Consider the following 20,145-nt stretch of genomic DNA (forward strand, 5'->3'; position numbering starts at 1 on the left):
GCATATGTTTACTACTTTTAAATGCAATATAAAAAGATAAAGATGACATACAATAACTGAATTTATAAAATAAATAAAACAAAACCAAAAAAAATGTTAACACATGCAAGTGCAATTTGCAACGATTTGTTACCTGCTCAATTCAATAATATAATATATAATATATATAATTTGATAATGCATAGAGTATAGAACCCAAAATTTCTTTGAGAACATGAAGGCAGCACAGACTGCAGTAAGGAGAGGAGCCCTTAGTTTTAGTAGTGACGAGCTGTGTGTTATTGGACGATTAGTGCCATCTAGTGGTAAGAGCACATAAAAAACAGAGGCCGCTTTGCTTGGACGTGCTTCCATTGAACGCTTCCTGTTTGTTCACAGCAAATTAGCTCAGCACAGCCCAGACTGAAACATGGCTTCAATAAAAGAACGAGGTGCGGCGTTGATCCTCGCAGAGAAACTGTGTGTCCGTCCTCAAGGTGAGACCATGAACACGAGTTTCACCCTAAAGAACGGAGGCCCGACCACACATCATGTTATCTTCACTGTTAAGCTAGCCACCAATTTCAAAGTAAAAGCATGAAAAAGTTAGAAGTTAGAAGTGGTCATGCAGTTTAAAGATAAACTACTTCACCTCTGCTGCTTAAACAAATAAGCTTTCCTGAGGTTAGTCCCTTTTCTTTACAATAGCCTCACCCACTGACTTGTTTATCTGCACTCCATCTGCTTTAAAGGTTCTCTGTGGAGCATGTCTCCTTTGACCTTTCTCTTAGCCTGTGGAGTTCTCCCCAAGCCAGTCCAGAGTTCCTCCATGTGGAGCAGCCTGATCTCCCACCTCAGAGCCGCAGTAAAGTGCAGACGAGTCCACCTCAAGTCCCACAGTGACTGTTTTCTGGGCTCAGAGGCTGTGGATGTACTGGCAGAACACATAATCATGTCAGAGGTCTTGAGGGTGAGGACATGTGCTTGATTGTAGGTGTTAATCACCAAAATAATATTTGTTGAGCTGTGTTTTTTTTACCTAAACATCCTTGTCATTACTTTTTTTGTTATTATTTCTGTAATCTGTCTCGTATATAAAAACCTAAGGTGCCACTGTGTCGCGGAATAGAGTGATGTGTGTGTGCCAGGCTCTGCTGGAGTGCAGTGTGTTTGAGGCGGTGGAAACCAAAGTGTTTGGGAAGGACAAGAAGCAGGATGTGTTTCAGGACAGCAAGGATGCTCTGTACAGGTTAGATATTGAAACACATGATCAACTATCCACTGATGTCCATTTAATGTTTAATGTTATTTGCCTCTTTTTACACACAGGTTTGTATGGGCCTGCACTCCTTCAGTATATGAGTTGGAAACATGTGTAAATGGAATCCAGAGGGGGTATGATTTCTAAATGGTATGGAGTTGAACACACATGATATTGCAGTGATTGTGTAAAACAGTTTGAGGCCTGAGGATCTAATAGTGTTGGACCACCATGCCTTTTGAGAAGCAAATTGTTCTCTTATTCTGAAAGTTATTTGTACATATTATTTTTATAGAAATGCAATGCTTTACATAAGATGAAATCACAGAATACAAACATTTTAAAACATGTGACACAGAAAATTCCTCAGATACCCACAAATCCTTTAAAATTGAAGAGTGGTTCTGAAGTCATTCATGCACCACTGCATATTTTGGCTCCTCCAGGTAGATCGTTTATTCAGCCCATCATAGGAACATTATAGGTTCTTTAGCCAGCTTTATTTTAAACGGTACTGTAAAGGAAAAACAGCCATTTCGAAAAACTTCCCCATTATATAATTCTCACCTGTCCGTTTTTACATTTCAGGCAGGAAGAGCGGACAGGTCTCACTGGGTCACATGTTGAGATGTCCAAAGTCACAGAGACAACAACCAAGGCCAGCCTGTCAGTGGAACTTCCGGTGGACAGTCTGAGCCCCAGCAGAGCACAGACAGACTCAGTTTTACCACAGTCATGTAAGCTGGTCATGGTATTACATATATGAACTACTTTCTTACACGAAGCAGATAAAGACAGACATGTTTTGAGTAATATTCAGTCACATGTGATGGATTATATCCCAGCATGCATTAAGTACATGTCTGTGAGGAAAGAAACCTTTTTTCTATCATAGCAGTATATGACTTAGTTCTTTTGCTCTGTTCCTCAGTGGTGGATGAGTTCTGGCAGGAGCAGACCCTGCTCAGACTGTTAAACCTGGTGGAGCTCCCCCTACTGGAAGGGGTGCTTCAGTGCAGTCAGAACCCATCCGATCCATCGCCAGCCAACCTGCTGGCTCACAGTAATCCAGACCTGATCTACAGCAGCAACCACCTGGACGGACAGATCTTCAAGGCCTTCAGGGACACTCAGTATGTTTAGCTTTGAAAATAGTTAGGGTTAGACACACCCAGCAGCTGTTGTTCTTATATTCTCTTCCTCAGAGAAGATGAGTGGCTCCGTGCAGCCCTGGACTGTTTGGACTTCCTTCCTGACCAGCCTGTACTGGAGCTCAGCAGGGAGCTGCCTCACTGTTTCCCTCATGATCAGCAGAGTTGTGACCAAGAAGAAGCTGGTAGCATCATCCGAGTAATGCAGGGAAGGTAAGTATCAGTTAAGGGGACTGATGAAAGCAAGGAGAAGGAGAACCTTTTGAACTAAAGCCAATAGAAGTGAGATATAGTCTTGTTACATGCAGTAAGATCATTTCAGTGAAATGTATAAATTAAAGCAGCTGATCCACAAGAGATAAAAGTGGATAAGGAGGTGAGAGCTTATGTCTCTTATATAGTCTTATATTGATACACTTTTCACTGTATGGATGTATGTTGGACTGTAAAGAAATGTTGTATTTGTAGATGGAGAACAGACTGGCAGTGAAGAGGTCTTTCTCCAGAGCCATCCTACACAGCAAGACATTATCAAAGGAGAAAGAGGATCTGATGGTGGTGTTCAAGCTTAGCAACATAAAGGATATCTTTAAGGTGATGGACTACATGTATATATATTTATATATAAACATTAGATTAAAGCTTCATTTTCTGTGCTGTCCAGATACCAGGGGTTCTGCACAAAGAAGTGAGTGATACTCTGGCCAGCCTTGTGCAGGGGAAGCAGCCCAGGACGGCAGGATCATCCAGCAAATGCAGGCACGCGAGCAGATCTCAAGAGAGCCTTGATCCTCACCCAGACACCTCCGCATTTCCCCCGTCTTCTTTGGCCTCCTTTTACCTTCTTTTGCTCCTCTCAGGGCAGATCCCATGTATTTTAATGGGGGCTGCACCCATCGAACAACTGCTGTTTTTTTCCAAACCAAAGCATTCAGACAAAAAAAATTGCAACCGGGGACACCAGCAAGGTTTACTCTACAAATGTGTGCAATTTCATGTTAATCCAATCAAATATGTGGAAATCATGGCGAGTTACAAAATAAGTTTGCTCTTGTACCAGCATAGTCATGCCGATTGAGGCGGGCCAGTATAAAAGTGGCAGTCCCCCTATTGTCTCCCTCTCGCACTCCTCGTCACCTCTGCGTCATTTGCGGGTCAGAGGTTGCTTGGCTCCGACAGAGCGATTGATTGCTTTGCAGCAATCAAACTCATAAAATAACAATAATAAAATAAAAAATTAGGCTGAATGTTCACGTACTGCACGTAGATGAAAAACACAAACTCGACCCCTTACTTGACAGCTTATGACACATCGCGGAAAAACTGCAGCCGTTAATATCCACCATCCTTCATGTTGGACACGTAAGATGTTATAAACCAACCAATATATAAATGGAGGTGATCTGGCTAGCAGCACCGACAGTATCAGCTCTGCATGGCAGAATTAACCCTGCTGTCTTCGTGCTTCCACAAACGCTGGACAAACACAACACGGGCTAGTGAGGGCTTTAGCCAACGGAAAACATATCATAAAATACTGCTCTCACATCTGTACTCTGTCATCCCCGTGTGTTCAGTTGAGACATTATATTAGTTACCGGTTTTATGCTCCTAAAAATGTCAAATTTACTATTTATACACATCGTAGTAACGTAAGGAATTAGAATTTACCTCCATTTGGAGACGCCATCTTCAGAATAAACCAAGCGGCAACCTTCGGGGCTCAAAGTGGAAGCCCATGCGGAAGTGTCAAAACTTGTAATTCACGCCGCAACAGCTGGGGGCTGGCTCCAAAAGCGAGTCATTTCCCATAGACTCCCATGTTAAAATGGCCGACTTCACAGCAGAAATGAACATGTTTACAGCCTGGTACAAAAAACCACTCTGGTCTCAGATGATAGGTTCTCTTCTAGTGTCAATTGTAGGGAGGGTGAATTTTTTTACAACTCACTCGTTTCAATGGTATTCGGACTTAAAATTACGCCTAATTATGGGCGTTGCCGCTTGAGTGACAGACAGTTGACGTATCACAGCGTGAGTTTCCTGCTTCCACGATCGCGCGCCCCCCTAAACCCCGCTCGTGCTCCCCCTCTTTGTCCATAATCGGAGTTTTAGTTAGCTGTCAACATGGCGGCGGTCATCACGTCCTGGAACCTCCCACCGAGCCTCAAAACGGCTCTTCAGAAACAAACGGGTGACGTCACGGAGGCTCTGTCCATAGTTTTTACTGTCAATGGAATAAACACGTGATAAAGAATAACCAATGGCGTTTCCACCATACTTTAAATGGCGTTTTTTACGTCGTACGCCGCCGTTGTAGGTAGTTTTTAATGTGCGTTCCTGTTTCCTGCAAAGACCATGTTCATGTTTTCCAAACCACAATGTCCTGAAACCCCCTCAGACATTCAGATAAGTATCATATTCTGGGATGTAACATGCAAAGCTGGCTCCACCCCCTCTTAGTGTCCTTAGCTCCATCTGTAAAAATCTGAAGAAGCCCTTTCCATTTAGTCTCTAGCCTGTACATCAGGCCCCACAACACACTCTCCGGGCTTTATGGAGGCTATAAAATTACACAATACTCATACTATACTACACAATATATTTCTCTTCTAACAAGTCAGTTATTATGGAGCTTAAAACATAATTGACAAGAACACAAAATAGACAGACATTAAAAATGATAATTAGATGGTAAAATGCTATTCTACAGATCACATAACTGAGCAAACACACTTTCTAATTTCTATTGAAAACAAATTTATTAAAGAAAGGCAGATTAAACAAGACTCAAAAATGTCAATATTCATGTCATGTAACAACATGACAAATGTGTTTACAACAACAACACCACTAGACAATGATAGATGAAATGTCATTTCACTTTTGTAACATCTTTTGGTCAGTAAACAGTGATGCTGCTGCAGCCTTAAGGAAGAATTGAATTGAATAAAATATAATAGGCATGTATTGCCATTGTTACATACCACACTAAAATGTATTGCTTCTGATAATCACTACAAATAAATGTGTACTTATCTTTTGCAGCCCTGCTGGAGTTTCTCTAAAAAAGAACAAGAAAATATAAGTTAATGAGTGACCTCAACAATTAGGAAATACTACTTACTTATCTGAGTTCTTATAATAATAATATATGTACAAATAAAAAATAAATGTACTATCTGTGTTGGGTTGGTGTGTGCTTCTGCCTCTCTTCTCGCTAAAGGATGATGAAGGATAAACAGTTAATAACATCATCAAAATGTATAGAAACATAAGAATTATTGATCAGGGTAAATATTATAGAAATAAATGTATACTTGTCTTTTGCAGCCCTGCTTGCTGAAAGAAAGAAAATGATTGAGATGATTATCAATGAGGTGAACATAACACATCAGTGTATATGTGCTAATAATACAGAATGTACTGTAAATATGAACTTATCTTTTAGAAGAAGAGGGCTCACTGTACATGCTGGCTGTCTCTCTGGGTCTGTCATTTGTTTCCTGTTCTCTATAAGACAATAATAAAAAATAACATTAATAATGTGACTTATTGATGTGTGTAGAGAATATGAGAATATGCTCTCCATGCACCCTGACTGCTTTTCTTCTGGTCTTTACGTCTCCTGTCTTTCTGAAAGACAAATGTCAGACAGACAAAACTTTGTTTGGTAGAACGTCTTGTAAACTATGTAAAATAATAAACATTAATCTTGATAATCATAACTCACAATGCAGAGTTTCTCCTCCTCAGCCCCCTCTTCTTCTTCTTCCTCCTCCTCTTCTCCTCTTTCCTATAAACAAAGTGCAGAAACACAAAGGAAGCAGTTAATACTTTTTCTGGAATTATGTGAAATAAATAACAAGTATAACAATTATTTTTTAAAGTCTACTATACAATACCATCATCATCTAAGGAAAATAAAAAAGCAGAAAAACAATAACCAATAACAACTTAATTAACTATTAAAAAGTGTGTGTGTGTGTGTGTGCGTGTGTGTGTGTGAGAAAGTGTGTGTGCATGTCTGAGTGTAGTTGTGTATGTTCCTGTATGGTTGTGTATGTGTATGTGTCTGTCTACCTATGTATGGATCAATACATCATCAGTGTAGTTACATAGTCCCAGATCACGCCGGCGTGATTGTATCACGTGACATTTTCAACACGTCGTAACAGAAAAACCCCTGCCATCTACAATGCTGTCGATCTTTTCCATCGATCTTTCCATCTTTGGAAAGTGCAGATTTCGAACGTTCACCCAGTTTTTATTTGTTGTTGTTGTTGATACACCCAGTAAAACCAGAGGTACGATACGTTTTAGTTCGAGTATTTGTCAGAGCATAAAAGAGCGATCAGAGCGCTCGGCAGGCGTTGGATTTCTCTCGCTGTACTCGTCAATTTTGGTCTTTTTACAAGTCGGTCAGATATAAATAGTAGATAAATAGTATTTTTTTCCATTCAGATTTAGGGATTTTTGTTTGTTTTGGGGCCCAATATGTTAATAGAGTAGGTTAAACCTAAAAATAATGATCAGATCTTATAGGTGAGGTTGTGCTGAAAAGGATACCAAACATGGGTATGGTAATATTTTCAATGTGGGATATTAAGACAAAACCAAAAGCATTCATAAACGGCCAGAATAGGCCCAGACTTGTGAAGGTTAAATGAGGCCAATTCATTGTTAATGGGAGCAGCCATCTTAGATGATGTAATCAGAGAAGGCTCCAAGTCCCTACGTTTTGATATCAAATTTATGTATGTGGAGCACCCACTGTGGCCAAAGATTGAAGTAGTTGGCTTTTTTCAGTTTTTGAAAAAGTCTGAAAATCTACAGTGCGTGACATCATCACACACTGGAGACAGTGGCGGTTTTAGGCACGGGCAAACCGGGCGGTCACCCGGGGCAGCATCACACAGGGGGCGGCACGAGCAGTTGGAAAAAATATAATCTGTGCGGCGATTTTCTATGTGTATTATCGATCATTGTGTGGAGAATTGGCAAATTAGCGCCCCTGCTTGCTGAGAAGCTGCCGTACAGAAGGTGTGAGAGAAGGGGAGGGGACGCGGGGGACAGCTCACCTCTGGGTCTCCAAACGGAACGACAGGGAGTGAAGGAGGAGGTCTCACTCTGTCCTGATAGCATGCGTCACTGCATGTTTGTGTATAGCAGCGTTAATGATCGAAGGAGTAAGATCATTAAACAACACGGAAGTTTTGGGGCCAAACCGGACAGACAGCAGAGCTGCAGGCAAAGAGACAGAGGACTGTGGTCTGATGCTCGACTGAGAGTTTGATGCTGCGCGCTGTGTTTTTATAATGTCCATCCATGATGCGCTGCTCTGGCTCGTCGATTAGTGAACAAGTTAAGTCCATAAATAAGTCCGTCTATCAATGACAGGCTGATTACCGGTAAACTAAAGTAAGAATACTGCTCACTGTCAGCTGGTTTTATCAGTTAAATACAGGGTAAAAAGTGGGAATTATTATTTTTCATCCATATTTATCATCCATTCAGCCTCTCTTCACTCGATGCACACGGACCATCACACAGTCGTCAAAATGACTAGTGTGTTACACATTACAACCTTTATGCTGCTTATTAAAATCTGAAAGCACTATCATTGCTAACAAAGAATTATATTTATGTATAAAATGCAGTCCTGTTTTAGTACAGTGAAATATTTTTGTTTTGTCTGAATAAGCAAGGACATATGTTCGATTCAGTACAATTGTAGTGCTCTAGTTTACATGCCTTATGTTAAAAATATAGACAATGAGGGATTTCTTTTTTATATCATTTATCATCATATCATCCATTTTGCAATCTGTCATGTTTGTTTTCTGTAATATTTGCCCAGGGAGTAATTCAATGTAGAAGCGCCACTGACTGGAGAGAGAGAGAAAAGGCATTTAAAATTTTGACAAAACGTAAACTGCCATAGCTCCTAAACTAAACAAAATTGAAATATACACTCAACAAAAATATAAACGCAACACTTTTGTTTTTGCTCCCATGTTTCATGAGATGGACTTGAAGATCTAAACTTCATTCCAGATACACAATATTACCATTCCTCTCAAACATTGTTCACAAATCTGTCTAAATGTGTGATAGTGAGCACTTCTGCTTTGCTGAGATAATCCATCCCACCTCACAGGTGTGCCACATCAAGATGCTGATCTGACATCATGATTAGTGCACAGGTGTACCTTAAACTGCCCACAATAAAAGGCCACTCTGAAATGTGCATTTTGTTTTCTTTATTGGTGGTCTGGGGACTCAGAACCAGTCAGTATCTGGTGTGACCACCATTTGCCTCATGCAATGCAACACATCTTCTTCGCATAGAGTTTATCAGATTGTCTATTGTGGCCTGTGGAATGTTGGTCCACTCCTCTTCAATGGCTGTGCGAAGTTGCTGGATATTAGTGGGAACTGGTGCACGCTGTCGTATACGCCGGTCAAGCACATCCCAAACATGTTCAATGGGTGACATGTCCGGTGAGTATGCTGGCCATGCAAGAACTGGGACATTTTCAGCTTCCAAGAATTGTGTACAGATCCTTGCAACATGGGGCCGTGCATTATCTTGCTGAAACATGAGGTGATGTTCATGGATGTATGGCACAACAATGGGCCTCAGGATCTCATCACGGTATCTCTGTGCATTCAAAATGCCGTCAATAAAATGCACCTGTGTTCTTCGTCCATAACAGATGCCTGCCCATACCATGACCCCACCACCACCATGGGCCACTCGATCCACAACATTGACATCAGCAAAGCGCTCACCCACACGACGCCACACACGCTGTCTGCCATCTGCCCTGAACAATGTAAACCGAGATTCATCCGTGAAGAGAACACCTCTCCAACGTGCTAGACGCCATCGAATGTGAGCATTTGCCCACTCAAGTCTGTTACGGCGACGATCTGGAGTCAGGTTAAGACCCCGATGAGGACGACGAGCATGCAGTTGAGCTTCCCTGAGACGGTTTCTGACAGTTTGTGCAGAAATTGTTTGGTTATGCAAACCAATTGTTTCAGCAGCTGTCTGAGTGGCTGGTCTCAGACGATCTCGGAGGTGAACCTGCTGGATGTGGAGGTCCTGGGCTGGTGTGGTTACTCGTGGTCTGCGGTTGTGAGGCCGGTTGGATGTACTGCCATATTCTCTGAAACGCCTTTGGAGACGGCTTATGGTGGAGAAATGAACATTCAATGCACGAGCAACAGATCTGGTTGACATTCCTGCTGTCAGCATGCCAATTGCACGCTCCCTCAATGCTTGGGGCATCTGTGGCATTTTGCTGTGAGACAAAACTGCACATTTCAGGGTGGCCTTTTATTGTGGGCAGTTTGAGGTACACCTGTGCACTAATCATGATGTCAGATCAGCATCTTGATGTGGCACACCTGTGAGGTGGGATGGATTATCTCAGCAAAGCAGAAGTGCTCACTATCACACATTTAGACAGATTTGTGAACAATGTTTGAGAGGAATGGTAATATTGTGTATCTGGAATGAAGTTTAGATCTTCAAGTCCATCTCATGAAACATGGGAGCAAAAACAAAAGTGTTGCGTTTATATTTTTGTTGAGTGTAAATGTGTTTAGGAAAACGTAGGTCTACTGCTGCTGACCCGTTTAAACTTTAAATCATGTCTGTGTCACGACCTGGTGTTTGTTTATGGTTTTGATTTCCTTGTTTTGGGTTTTTAGTTTAATCTGTGTTTAGTTATAGTTATTTTTCCTGTAGTTCTGGTGTTTTGTTTTCCTGGGTTTGTGTTTAGTTGTCTAGTCTTGTCTTGTGTTTCCAGTTTTACTTTAGTAGTCCTGTCCTCCCTGTGTATTGTCTTGTGTTCTACTTCCTGTGTTTTCCCTCCTTGTTGATTACCAGCCCTGCCCTCATGTGTGTCACCTGTGTCTCGTTGTCTTCCCTGGTCCCTGTGTATATAGTCTGTGTCTTCCCCTTTGTCCTTGCTAGTTCGTCTCGTCTGTGTGGGCTTTGTGTCATTCTATGTCTCGTCCATGCCATGCCATGCCATGCCATGCTATGCTATGCTCCAGGTAGTTTCTTTGTTCATGTTATGTTTTTGAACCCTCGCTAAGTTTCCTAGTTTTGCTTTTCTAGTTTTGCCACATGTAGTGTGATTTTCAGTTAGTTATTTTGTACTTTACCTATTGACCACGACAAGTGTGATTTTTAGTTTTGTATTGTTTTGCCCTCCTGGCCTTTAAATAAAAGACTGTTTGTTCCATTTGCACAACAGCAGCTGAAATTGATTCACAATGAGTGTTGCTAACTGGACAGGCTGATTTCACAGAAGTGTGATGGACTTGAGGTTTCTGATTAGATGGATGCAAAAGTTCAGTTGTTGCTTAGCCACATTCCATTCTTACACTTCCTGTGTCTACAACAGAAGAGAGTCAGTTTTAATGACTGGTCAGATGTTACTTTATTTACACTAATGGCTCCCCTGTAGATCATACTACGAAATATGAATGAAAGATACAAAACTCTGTCTGTAGACAGCAAGTGACAAATGAAGAACAACCGTGTGTCTGGTGGGGGTAGCAGTGCTCTAAAAGTGGATTCTTACTGCAAATGAAATGTGAACAGATGTACACCTGGTTTTCAGCACAGCTCATGTGTTTTTTCCAAATGTGGTATTATTTCTCCCTATACATACGGATACAGATGCTTTTAAATATGATACAGGATCCTTAATCACACTTATTTTTAAATGATAAAAACCTATTTGTGGTTTTTATTCTTCATTAAAAATATTTTTAGACTAAACATTCAAATTTTATACAAAGCTATATACCTCAGTTGAAACCTACACAAAATGCAGTTTTTAAATGAAGGTGTTTATTATTAAGGGGAGTAATCCTGTGCATAAAAGTCAAAGTTCTGAAATAAATCCAAATTGAGCTGCTGTGGCATGATCTTAAAAAGGCTTGAAAAACCTCCAATGTGGCTAAATTAAAACAATTCTGTATGAGAGCGTTTCAGTAGTGTGTATGAGATGTGTATGTGTGTTGCAACACAATTATTTAGGAATTTTGAATTATTGAGGTGTGAATAGGTAAATGTATATGTGACAGGGTTAATATAATTTATTTGTTCTTGTTGTATGTGTTTTCTTGTTAAAGGGTACCTAAATACTTACCTTGTTGCCTTGTTGCATAAGTAAGAGTTAAAGGTGAAAGATCACACTAAACTGACTTAATACTTACCTGTATTAAAAATGATCTATACAGAATATAAAACACCGGTCTTGTTAGAATTCTTTGTTTCTTAAATTTTGTTTTCGGTTAAGTTTTCATTCCTGCCCTGAGTCTGTGATCTGTGTGTTTGCAGTTGTCTTGTGTTTCCTGTTTTATTTTGGAAGTCCATGTTTCCCCTTGTGTTCCTGTGTGTTTTACTTCCTTGTTTTTCCCGCCTTTAGGATTGCTTGCCCCGCCCTGATGTGGCTCACCTGTGTCTTGTTACCCTTCTGTATTTAAGTCCTGTGCTCCCCTTTGTTCTTGTTAGTCCGCCTGTTGTGTTCCTGTGCGAGTCCCCGTGATCCCACGGGAACTCACCCCCATTCTCTACAGAGCCAACTGGACTTCCTTCTTTGTGGGTTTCTGCAGCAGTTGGTAGTCTGACATCTTCACCTGTGCCAGCTGTTTGCTTCTTGTTAGCTCCTGCTCCAGCTGCTGTCTCTGACTCCACATCCCCTTACCCTGCCCAGGCCCCGGAGCGCCCGCCGGTCCGTCTCCGGTGATCTTCTGGCCGGACCCAGGAGGGTCCTTGTCTTCTCTGCATCTCTGAACATTGTGATCCCTTGACTGTCCTAGTGACATTTGCCTTTGCCTCACGCGGGGTGTCCCTGCTCTTCTGGATGCTCCCCTTTAAACTGTTGCCTTTTGGGCCCCTAGTGGCTTTGTCTGCTCCTGGTGTTTTTGTTTTACCCCTCCTCCAGGCCTCCTCCCACCCTCCCGATTCGTTGGACTTTTGTTTTTGAGGACTATTGTGCATTATGGGACATCAGGAGTCGTCCCTTGAAGGGGGGGTACTGTTTTACTTCCTTGTGTTTCCCGCCTTTAGGATTGCTTGCCCCGCCCTGATGTGTCTCACCTGTGTCTTGTTACCCTTCTGTATTTAAGTCCTGTGCTCCCCTTTGTTCTTGTTAGTCCGTCCGTTTATCCATGGTGTGGTCCTGTGCGTGTTTCCATCCTCCCTTTTGGATCTCCGTTAGGTTTGGTTTGTTTTTTACTAGTTTGTTCTTATTGGATTAGTTGGTTGCTTATTACTCCTTTGATTTGTACGTTGCATTCTGGGATTTTATGTTTTTGACCTTTTGGCTTTATTAAAAGCTCACTTTTAGTTCACCTTAGCCTTCGTGTCTGCATTTGGGTCCAAACCATTGACAGTAAAAACTATGGACAGAGCTTCCGTGACGTCACCCGTTTGTTGAGGGGGAGCACGAGCGGGGTTTAGGGGGGCGGGCGATCGTGGAAGCAGGAAACTCACGCTGTGATACGTCAACTGTCTGTCACTCAAGCGGCAACGCCCATAATTAGGCGTAATTTTAAGTCCGAATACAATTGAAACGAGTGAATTGTAAAAAAATTCACCCCCCCTACAATTGACACTAGAAGAGAACCTATCATCTGAGACCACAGCGATTTTTCGTACCAGGCTGTAAACATGTTAATTTCTGCTGTGAAGTCGGCCATTTTAACATGGGAGTCTATGGGAAATTACTCGCTTTTGGAGCCAACCCCCAGCTGTTGCAGCGTGAATTACAAGTTTTGACACTTCCGCATGGGCTTCAAGTCTGAGCCCCGAAGGTTGCCGCTTGGTCCAAACACCTCCATAACACAACAGGTCTAAGAAACAGAAAAATCTAGAGCAAACCAGTATTTAAATCTATTTAAACCCTATCTAAATAAGGACCAAACAGGATATTTTATACTGTTTATTGCTCATTTTACACTGTAAATATTCATTGATATTTTTATTGATATATTTTTTACATTTTTTATTGGTATTTTATTTATCTATTCATCTATTAACCTGTTTAACATTAATTTATAAGTAAACTGCCGGCTTATATACAAATCTTTAAGTCTCTGTTTCCTAATATTAATTACACCACTCCGTGAACCTAGAAGTGGTTCATCACTTGTTTCAGTGACACAAGTGTTACATGTGCGTGTGTCATGTGCAGGAGGGGGGCTCGACAGTTACGTCACTTTAACCCCACCCAAAACGGGAAGTGTCCGCTCGGCTAGCGGCATAGCAGCAGGTCGAGTTTATGAGGATGAACCAAAGCCTTTCCCGGGCAGAGGACGGTGTCTGGATGTGGTGAAGTTGTTAATAAACCTGTGAGAGAAACAATCCCGTTGAGTCTGGGGGTGATATGAACGAGTAGCTGTGTCAGAAGGCTTTGTTGTTGTTGACAGAGTCGCGTTCAAAGCTAACGTCATATAAGTTGGGCTCCACAGCTAACTCATCTCTTTCCTCTGGGATTCCGACTGCAAGGTTAGTAACGATAGTGCAGATTAGACTGAAGACAGTGACAAGTTAACGCGAGCCTTGTTTTGTTTACTTCTGTCGTGCTCACAGCCTCAGCCTTAGCATCAGTCCTAGCACCCCCTCCTCTACTGGAAGTGATGTCATCATTTAAACATTAAAAAAAATTTCCTCAGTTTGATTTCTGACATCAAATCACATCATATTACAGTCACTGCTATACACCTACCCACAATAGCCATCTGATATATATTCTCTTTAATCATGCAACTAATAGAAATGATTGAAAATCACTGCACCTGTTCTCCTGCAGAATCTTAATATGCCAAAGGAGTCTGACCACTTTAAGAATGGCGGAGACAAGGAGTCGAAGGATGAGAGGATGCAGGACACTTCTGAGGAGACAGTAAGGAAGAGGGTCCGAGCCAACACTCCTAGCCCTCACAGAGGAAACACTCCACAAGGTGAGGACAAAGCAAAGGAGTTCACTGTTGGAGTGATCTGTCAAATCTGATCCTGAAGTGACCACATTGTAACCATGGAGATGGAGTAGCCCTCGGCAACTAGCTGGTAGAAAAACCTAGGAAGGTGCAAAAAAGTTCTTGATTCTCCAAATATCCAGAAATGTTCAGATATAAAGGATCTGTTGTACAATAGTCACACAGTCTGTCTAAAATAGTTTCAAGACAATAAGCCGTTATTTAGGCAATGTAAATGCTACAATACCAACCACTCTTTACAACCACTTTTTATGTAGCGATCTAATAATGAAAATCCACAGCAGTGCTTATCTGCTAGCAACCTTCACTTGAATGTATACAAGTTAGTTTATTGCCAAATGTGGGAGACTGACGTTTCACAATATATAGATTCAACTATGCATTATAGTATAATAATATAGTATAAGTGAAAAATGATTATTGATTTCTGCTTTGTGATTCCAAGCTGTCCTGTTTTATTCCAGTCTGAAATCCCTAAAATTGGTAACAATAAGAATATTTCTTGGAATAGATAAACATCTGAGGACAAGGGCCACTAGGGGAAAGTACCAGCTTCACGAAAACAGTCCTTCAGGGGTTGAAAGAGAAAATCTTACTTGTCTGTAGCACTTGTCTGTCTTCAACAGCTTATCTAATTCCTCAGTGTTTCACTAACTACAACAAGGCAAGGCACTCCGTGCCGAAATGTACAACATACTTTATTTTTTTGTTTAAAAATTAGTTGCAAAGATACCGCACTTAAATTTAACTGAAAGTGAGAAATGTATTGTCAACATTGGCATATGGCTGTCCTATCTGTATGTAGATGTGCCTCAATACTCAACTGAATACCTTACATACTGCACACAGCTGTTTTGTTGTGTGAAATATTTTGGAAACACTCATATTAATGAAACACTAATGGAAATCACTTCTTTTTCTCCCACTTAAAAACAGTAGCATACTCTGCACTGGTGAAGAAGAATCAAGTAGTGTAGCATTAGCCAGAGCTAGCAAAATGTAAACAATTTGAAAATATTGTACACTAGAAAAATATCAAAAGGCATTAAGCTACTAGTGTGTAAACAACTATATAAAAATCAGTTGTTGCATTGTTATCTTAAAATAATCCCCTATATCTAGGGATCAAGAATTGGTTGCCCTCTACAACCGCCCTATTTGCATAGTGTTTCATGTGAAATTATAAATGTGAATAGAACATTGTGACTTGTTGTTCATTCTGTGTATTGTTGATAATACAAGGAAGAGAGACTTTGCTAAAGGCAGGTATGCTGAAGTGAGATGACTTGAGGGGATTAACACATCTTGTGTTGGGTTTAACCTGCTTTCACTAAATCCAGTGGCAGTGAGAGATAATGCATTCCGTTAGCATGTTCAATTTGTGAGTAGTGGAAGAGCTGTTTGTTCTTTGACTATAGTAAATTATGTTTCAACTTTCTGTTATGTAATTTTTTTTTCCTCACAGCCAGCCCGCCCAGGTTTGTCTCTGTGGAGGAGCTGATGGAGACAGCTAAAGGGGTCACCAACATGGCTTTGGCTCATGAAATTATGGTCAATCAGGCGTTTCAAGTAAAACCTACAGAGCTGCCTGAAGGAAGGTGAGGATTTGTTCTGTCAATGAGTAAGTTCTTTCATGCTGTAGAGGTGAAAAGCATGTTATTCTTTTGGTATAGTTTGGAGCGCCGAGTGAAGGAGATCATGCACAAAGCATTCTGGGATTGTTTGGAAGCTCAGCTGAAGGAGGATCCGCCTTCATATGGACAGGCAATTAAGCTCCTAGCTGAGATCAAAGAGGTAAGGTGTTTTAATCAGGGATTTCAGGCATGTTGTGCAAATTTAAAGTATTGTATTAAGTATTGTATTTAAGTTGCAGCTTTTCAACTTTTCATCTTGTCCAGACTCTGCTGTCTTTCTTGCTGCCCGGCCATGGCCGTCTGCGCTCTCGCATCGATGAGGTTCTGGATCTGCCTCTAATCCAGCAGCAGGCTGAAAAGGGGGCTCTTGACATCGGCAACCTGTCCCAGTTCATCGTCGGGATGATGGGTTCACTGTGCGCCCCCTGCAGAGACAAGGACATCAATAAACTGAAGGAGATCACCGAAATTGTGCCTCTGCTTAAGTAAGCTATGAGACAAGAGTGAGCCTATTATTAGCTCTATTAGCTCTGTGTGTTCCAGGCCACAGGTTATTTTCAGAGTGGGTAATATTATTCCCATCCTTAACAGTGTAGGATCAGCTTGTTGTGAAATGACATTGTTATGATATTTTGATCTTAAGCCAGCAGTTTTAAAGTACAGGTCTACCTCAGCACATTTTAAGTGTACTTCAAAAAATGATATGATTTTTTCCCCCTCTTTTCCTTCCTTTAAGAGCTATATTCTCTGTGCTGGACCTAATGAAGGTGGACATGGCAAACTTTGCCCTGACCAGCATCAGGCCTCATCTGATGCAGCAGTCTGTTGAGTATGAGAGGAACAAGTTCCAAGAATTCCTTGACAAACAGCCAAGTAAGGAGTTTCTTTTTTATTCAATATTACGTTGAAACAATACCTGCTGTGCAAAGCACTGGTATGTGATTTGTTCATTCAGTAATGACCATGTCTCTTTAGATGCCTTAGACTACACTGAGAAATGGCTTGAGGAAACAGTGAAATGCCTGAAAGAAGCAGAAGCAGGTGTCTGCAGTGGCGCCTCGTCTGACTCTTCCTCACTCCTTCCCCTTAATGTCCATAATCACGCCTATCTTCGCCTGCTGAGGTGGGACCATCCCTCTGATCCATTCCCAGAGGTAATTCCATCCTGAGGATGCGTGTCATTACGTGTCTTTGTGAGTTGATTTTTAACCTCTCTCTCTCTCTCCTCCCTCCAGACGGTGTTGATGGATCAGGTTCGGTTCCAGGAGATGCAGCAGGAGGCTGAGCGGTTAGTTCTTCTGTCCTCGGTGCTCCTCATCGTCTACACTACAACAGGGGAGGCTATCTCAGGCCTGCCAGGACTGATGGAGAAACTAAAAAACACTGTCAACGTCATGCTTGCAGACATGCACACACTGTAAGTGTAAACATTTGTGAGTGTATGGCAGCACTTCTTGGTCCACAGTGTCTGCTGTTGTCAGTCTGTTTATCCTGACCTCAGGCAGTGTTTAGCTTAGCTTAGCATTTTGTTTAAGAATTATTGTATGATGATGATGATGATGATGATGATGATGACTTTTGAGTTATAATCGTAGCTAGGCTAGTTTTGCTAAGCCAATTATCTGCCTTTTCATTTGGTACTCAGTCTCTGCATAAAAGCAACTTTATTTATTAAGATGTTTTAAAAAAAAGTATTAGTTACTACTACAGGTAGAGAAATTTACAGCTAATATGTTCATGTTGCCTTTCCTAAGGTCCTTTAGTGTCGAAGAGGCCTTAGCCACCATTGGGGAGAAACTGTGTGTCGAGCTGAGTCAGTGTCTAAGCCAGCATGGCTATTCTCCATTCTCAGCTGACCGAAAGAGCACCCTGATGGGGCAAATCTCCGTCACCGCCCAACCAGACAACACAGTCCGCAAGCTGATGGGTAAGGAGTGTTACCTTATAGAAGCATCTAAAACAGTACATGTGATCGATTGTTTGTCAGTGACAGAACATACCTTTCTCTCCTTTCTCTCAGACTCACGGGTTCAGAGCTACCTCCTTGCTTTCTTGGAGTCCAGTCAACATAAGGTTCCAGACCATCCTCTCCCAGGAGGTCTGGCTCCAGTCAGCAGGGAGCTGAAAGAGCTTGCTGTTCGCTTCAGTCGCCTCGTCAACTTCAATAAGCTGGTTTTCTCTCCGTTTTACCAGAACATCCTGCAGAAAATGCTGACATCAGGGGACAGTCATAGCACAGAAACATAAACGCTACAGCATGGAGTAAAAGTCTCCCCTGGCAAAAGTCTCCCACAGGCAACTAGGGGTGTAACGGTACGTGTATTCATCCAATTTGGTATGACATCACCCCTGGTCGCTACACATAGAGTATTATTTGGCTTGTGTACATTACTTAGTCTTGTAGGTCATTTAAACACACAAGCCCCTAATAGCGGAATCTTCACTGCACAGAACAAAGGAGGGAGACAGTGTTATTCTAAAGCTTCTGGTTAATTTAAGTGAGTATTGCACTTGTCTGAATGGACATTGTCTTCTATAAATGGCTCAGTTTTTTCCTGTTGACACTGTGCAGCATTTGAGTGCCTTAAGTGTTTAGGAGAGAGGCAGGCCGATCAGGCACCTTAGTTTTATTTAAAGTAAATCAGAAATAAGTGTTGTGTGCAAATTGACGGTTACTCTGCTGTTCCAACTTTGTCCAGATTTAGGTACCGTTACACCCTGTTAGCAACGTTTAAGACTTGAAGATGTAGTGAGTAAATTTGCAGAGCGTGCACCTTAAACCCATTTAATAAAAAATAAACAACAAAACATGCATTAGCTCACATTGCTGTTTATTTAATAAAACATGAGACCTCATAATCTTGACTTTAAATAGCCATCCTGCATAAACTTGTAGTCAGTATTACTGGCAGGGCTGGGTATTGTTCGAAAGTCTTTGATAACGTGAACAATAAGTATGTTTTAGTATGAATAGGATGTGCAAACGTGCAAGACAAGGAATGTAGTCAAAAGGGAAATTGCTCATAAATTTTAAGCGACTGCTTCGTAAATGAATTTTCCTGTAAAGAAAAAAGTGTGAATGCCATTGTTTGAAGGACGTTTCCTGTCACATCAAGACTAATTCCTGGTAAACAAAAGGCTTTCTTTGGGAACACAGATTTGGCTAATTCCCTACAAAGAGATATTTGATAAATGCACACCATGCAGGCTGAGTATTTAATTAATTTAATTTAATTAACACGAGAGACTTATCCTTCTAATTCTCAGCTTACGTCTTAAAACATTCATAATGAATTAGGCTTTGACACCCTACTGACCTTTGTCCTGGATGTTGAAAGCTTCATTGTGGATGTGAATCTCTAGGCTCTTCCCATTTGTTCCTCATTGTACCTCCTCGATCCTCCCTCCTTCAGCCTGTGTAGGAGGGAGGTTTGAGGAAGAGGGGTGAATGCTCACTGGAGGAGCGGTGTGCAGGGATACACAGGTGTATCCTTGGCAGAAATATTTTTTTTTAAAAAGGGCACAACTCCAATTAGTGTTACTTTTTACTGTATGTGAGATCAATGGAATCATCCTTGAAGGGAAGCCAGACTGTTATGGACCAACTTGAACTGTTGCTGTTTTAATTGTTAGTTTTTAAACTGTGTTCACTTTGATAACGTATTGACTTCTGATGTTCAGAGCGTTTCAATTTGACAAACATTGCTTTTAAGTACATGTTTTCCCACACTGGCGGTGACGTTCAGGCAGAATGACATCACCTGCTACCTAACACATTGACTGATCATATCGACCACTCTGATATTTGTCTTTGAATGTTCATCAACTACACCAATAAAGCACTGTTTGTCCCGCAAAGCGAAATCATTAGCCTTTTATTTTTATTTAGTAAGTTTTGTCAGAGAACAAGATGGAGGTGACAATAGTTAAACTACCACTACCACTCTCTGGAGGCTGGGACTTTGTCTGGCTCTCTCCATGTTGATAAAGATTCTCACTCATCCAGGTCATTTTCATTCAAAGGTTTGAAGAAAAAGGACACTCTTAAATGAACAATAAACCTGTTTCCAAACAAAACTGATGAAGCTGC

At 41.3% G+C, this 20,145-nt stretch overlaps 2 protein-coding genes across 2 annotated transcripts; both read left to right on the forward strand.

Annotated features, from left to right (window-relative positions):
• Positions 1-396: 396 nt before the first annotated feature.
• On the forward strand, positions 397-3,972 carry LOC114437809 (DEP domain-containing protein 7-like). The gene is given in 11 exon segments (XM_028408741.1): positions 397-476; positions 771-926; positions 929-949; positions 1,087-1,228; positions 1,829-1,977; positions 2,172-2,373; positions 2,446-2,576; positions 2,736-2,767; positions 2,860-2,985; positions 3,056-3,150; positions 3,969-3,972. Coding segments are annotated over 11 exon segments (1,125 nt in total). The 5' UTR covers positions 397-409.
• A 9,684-nt stretch (positions 3,973-13,656) lies between these two features.
• On the forward strand, positions 13,657-19,913 carry tcp11l1 (t-complex 11, testis-specific-like 1). The gene is made up of 10 exons (XM_028408294.1): positions 13,657-13,930; positions 14,235-14,385; positions 15,887-16,019; positions 16,095-16,215; positions 16,320-16,540; positions 16,792-16,928; positions 17,031-17,209; positions 17,291-17,472; positions 17,810-17,982; positions 18,076-19,913. Exons 2-10 carry the CDS (start codon positions 14,244-14,246, stop codon positions 18,300-18,302), a joined length of 1,515 nt encoding a protein of 504 aa, XP_028264095.1. The 5' UTR covers positions 13,657-13,930; positions 14,235-14,243; the 3' UTR covers positions 18,303-19,913.
• Positions 19,914-20,145: the final 232 nt, after the last annotated feature.

This window comes from Parambassis ranga, chromosome 6, assembly GCF_900634625.1.
Source record: "Parambassis ranga chromosome 6, fParRan2.1, whole genome shotgun sequence".
NCBI classification, from domain to species: Eukaryota; Metazoa; Chordata; class Actinopteri; family Ambassidae; genus Parambassis; species Parambassis ranga.

Coding starts and splice junctions, on each gene's coding strand:
- tcp11l1 (XM_028408294.1), top strand. CDS start 14,244: ATGCCAAAGGAGTCTGACCACTTTAAGAATGGCGGAGACAAGGAGTCG. Junction 16,216..16,319: donor TCCTAGCTGAGATCAAAGAG/GTAAGGTGTTTT, acceptor CATCTTGTCCAG/ACTCTGCTGTCTTTCTTGCT. Junction 17,210..17,290: donor CCTCTGATCCATTCCCAGAG/GTAATTCCATCC, acceptor TCCTCCCTCCAG/ACGGTGTTGATGGATCAGGT.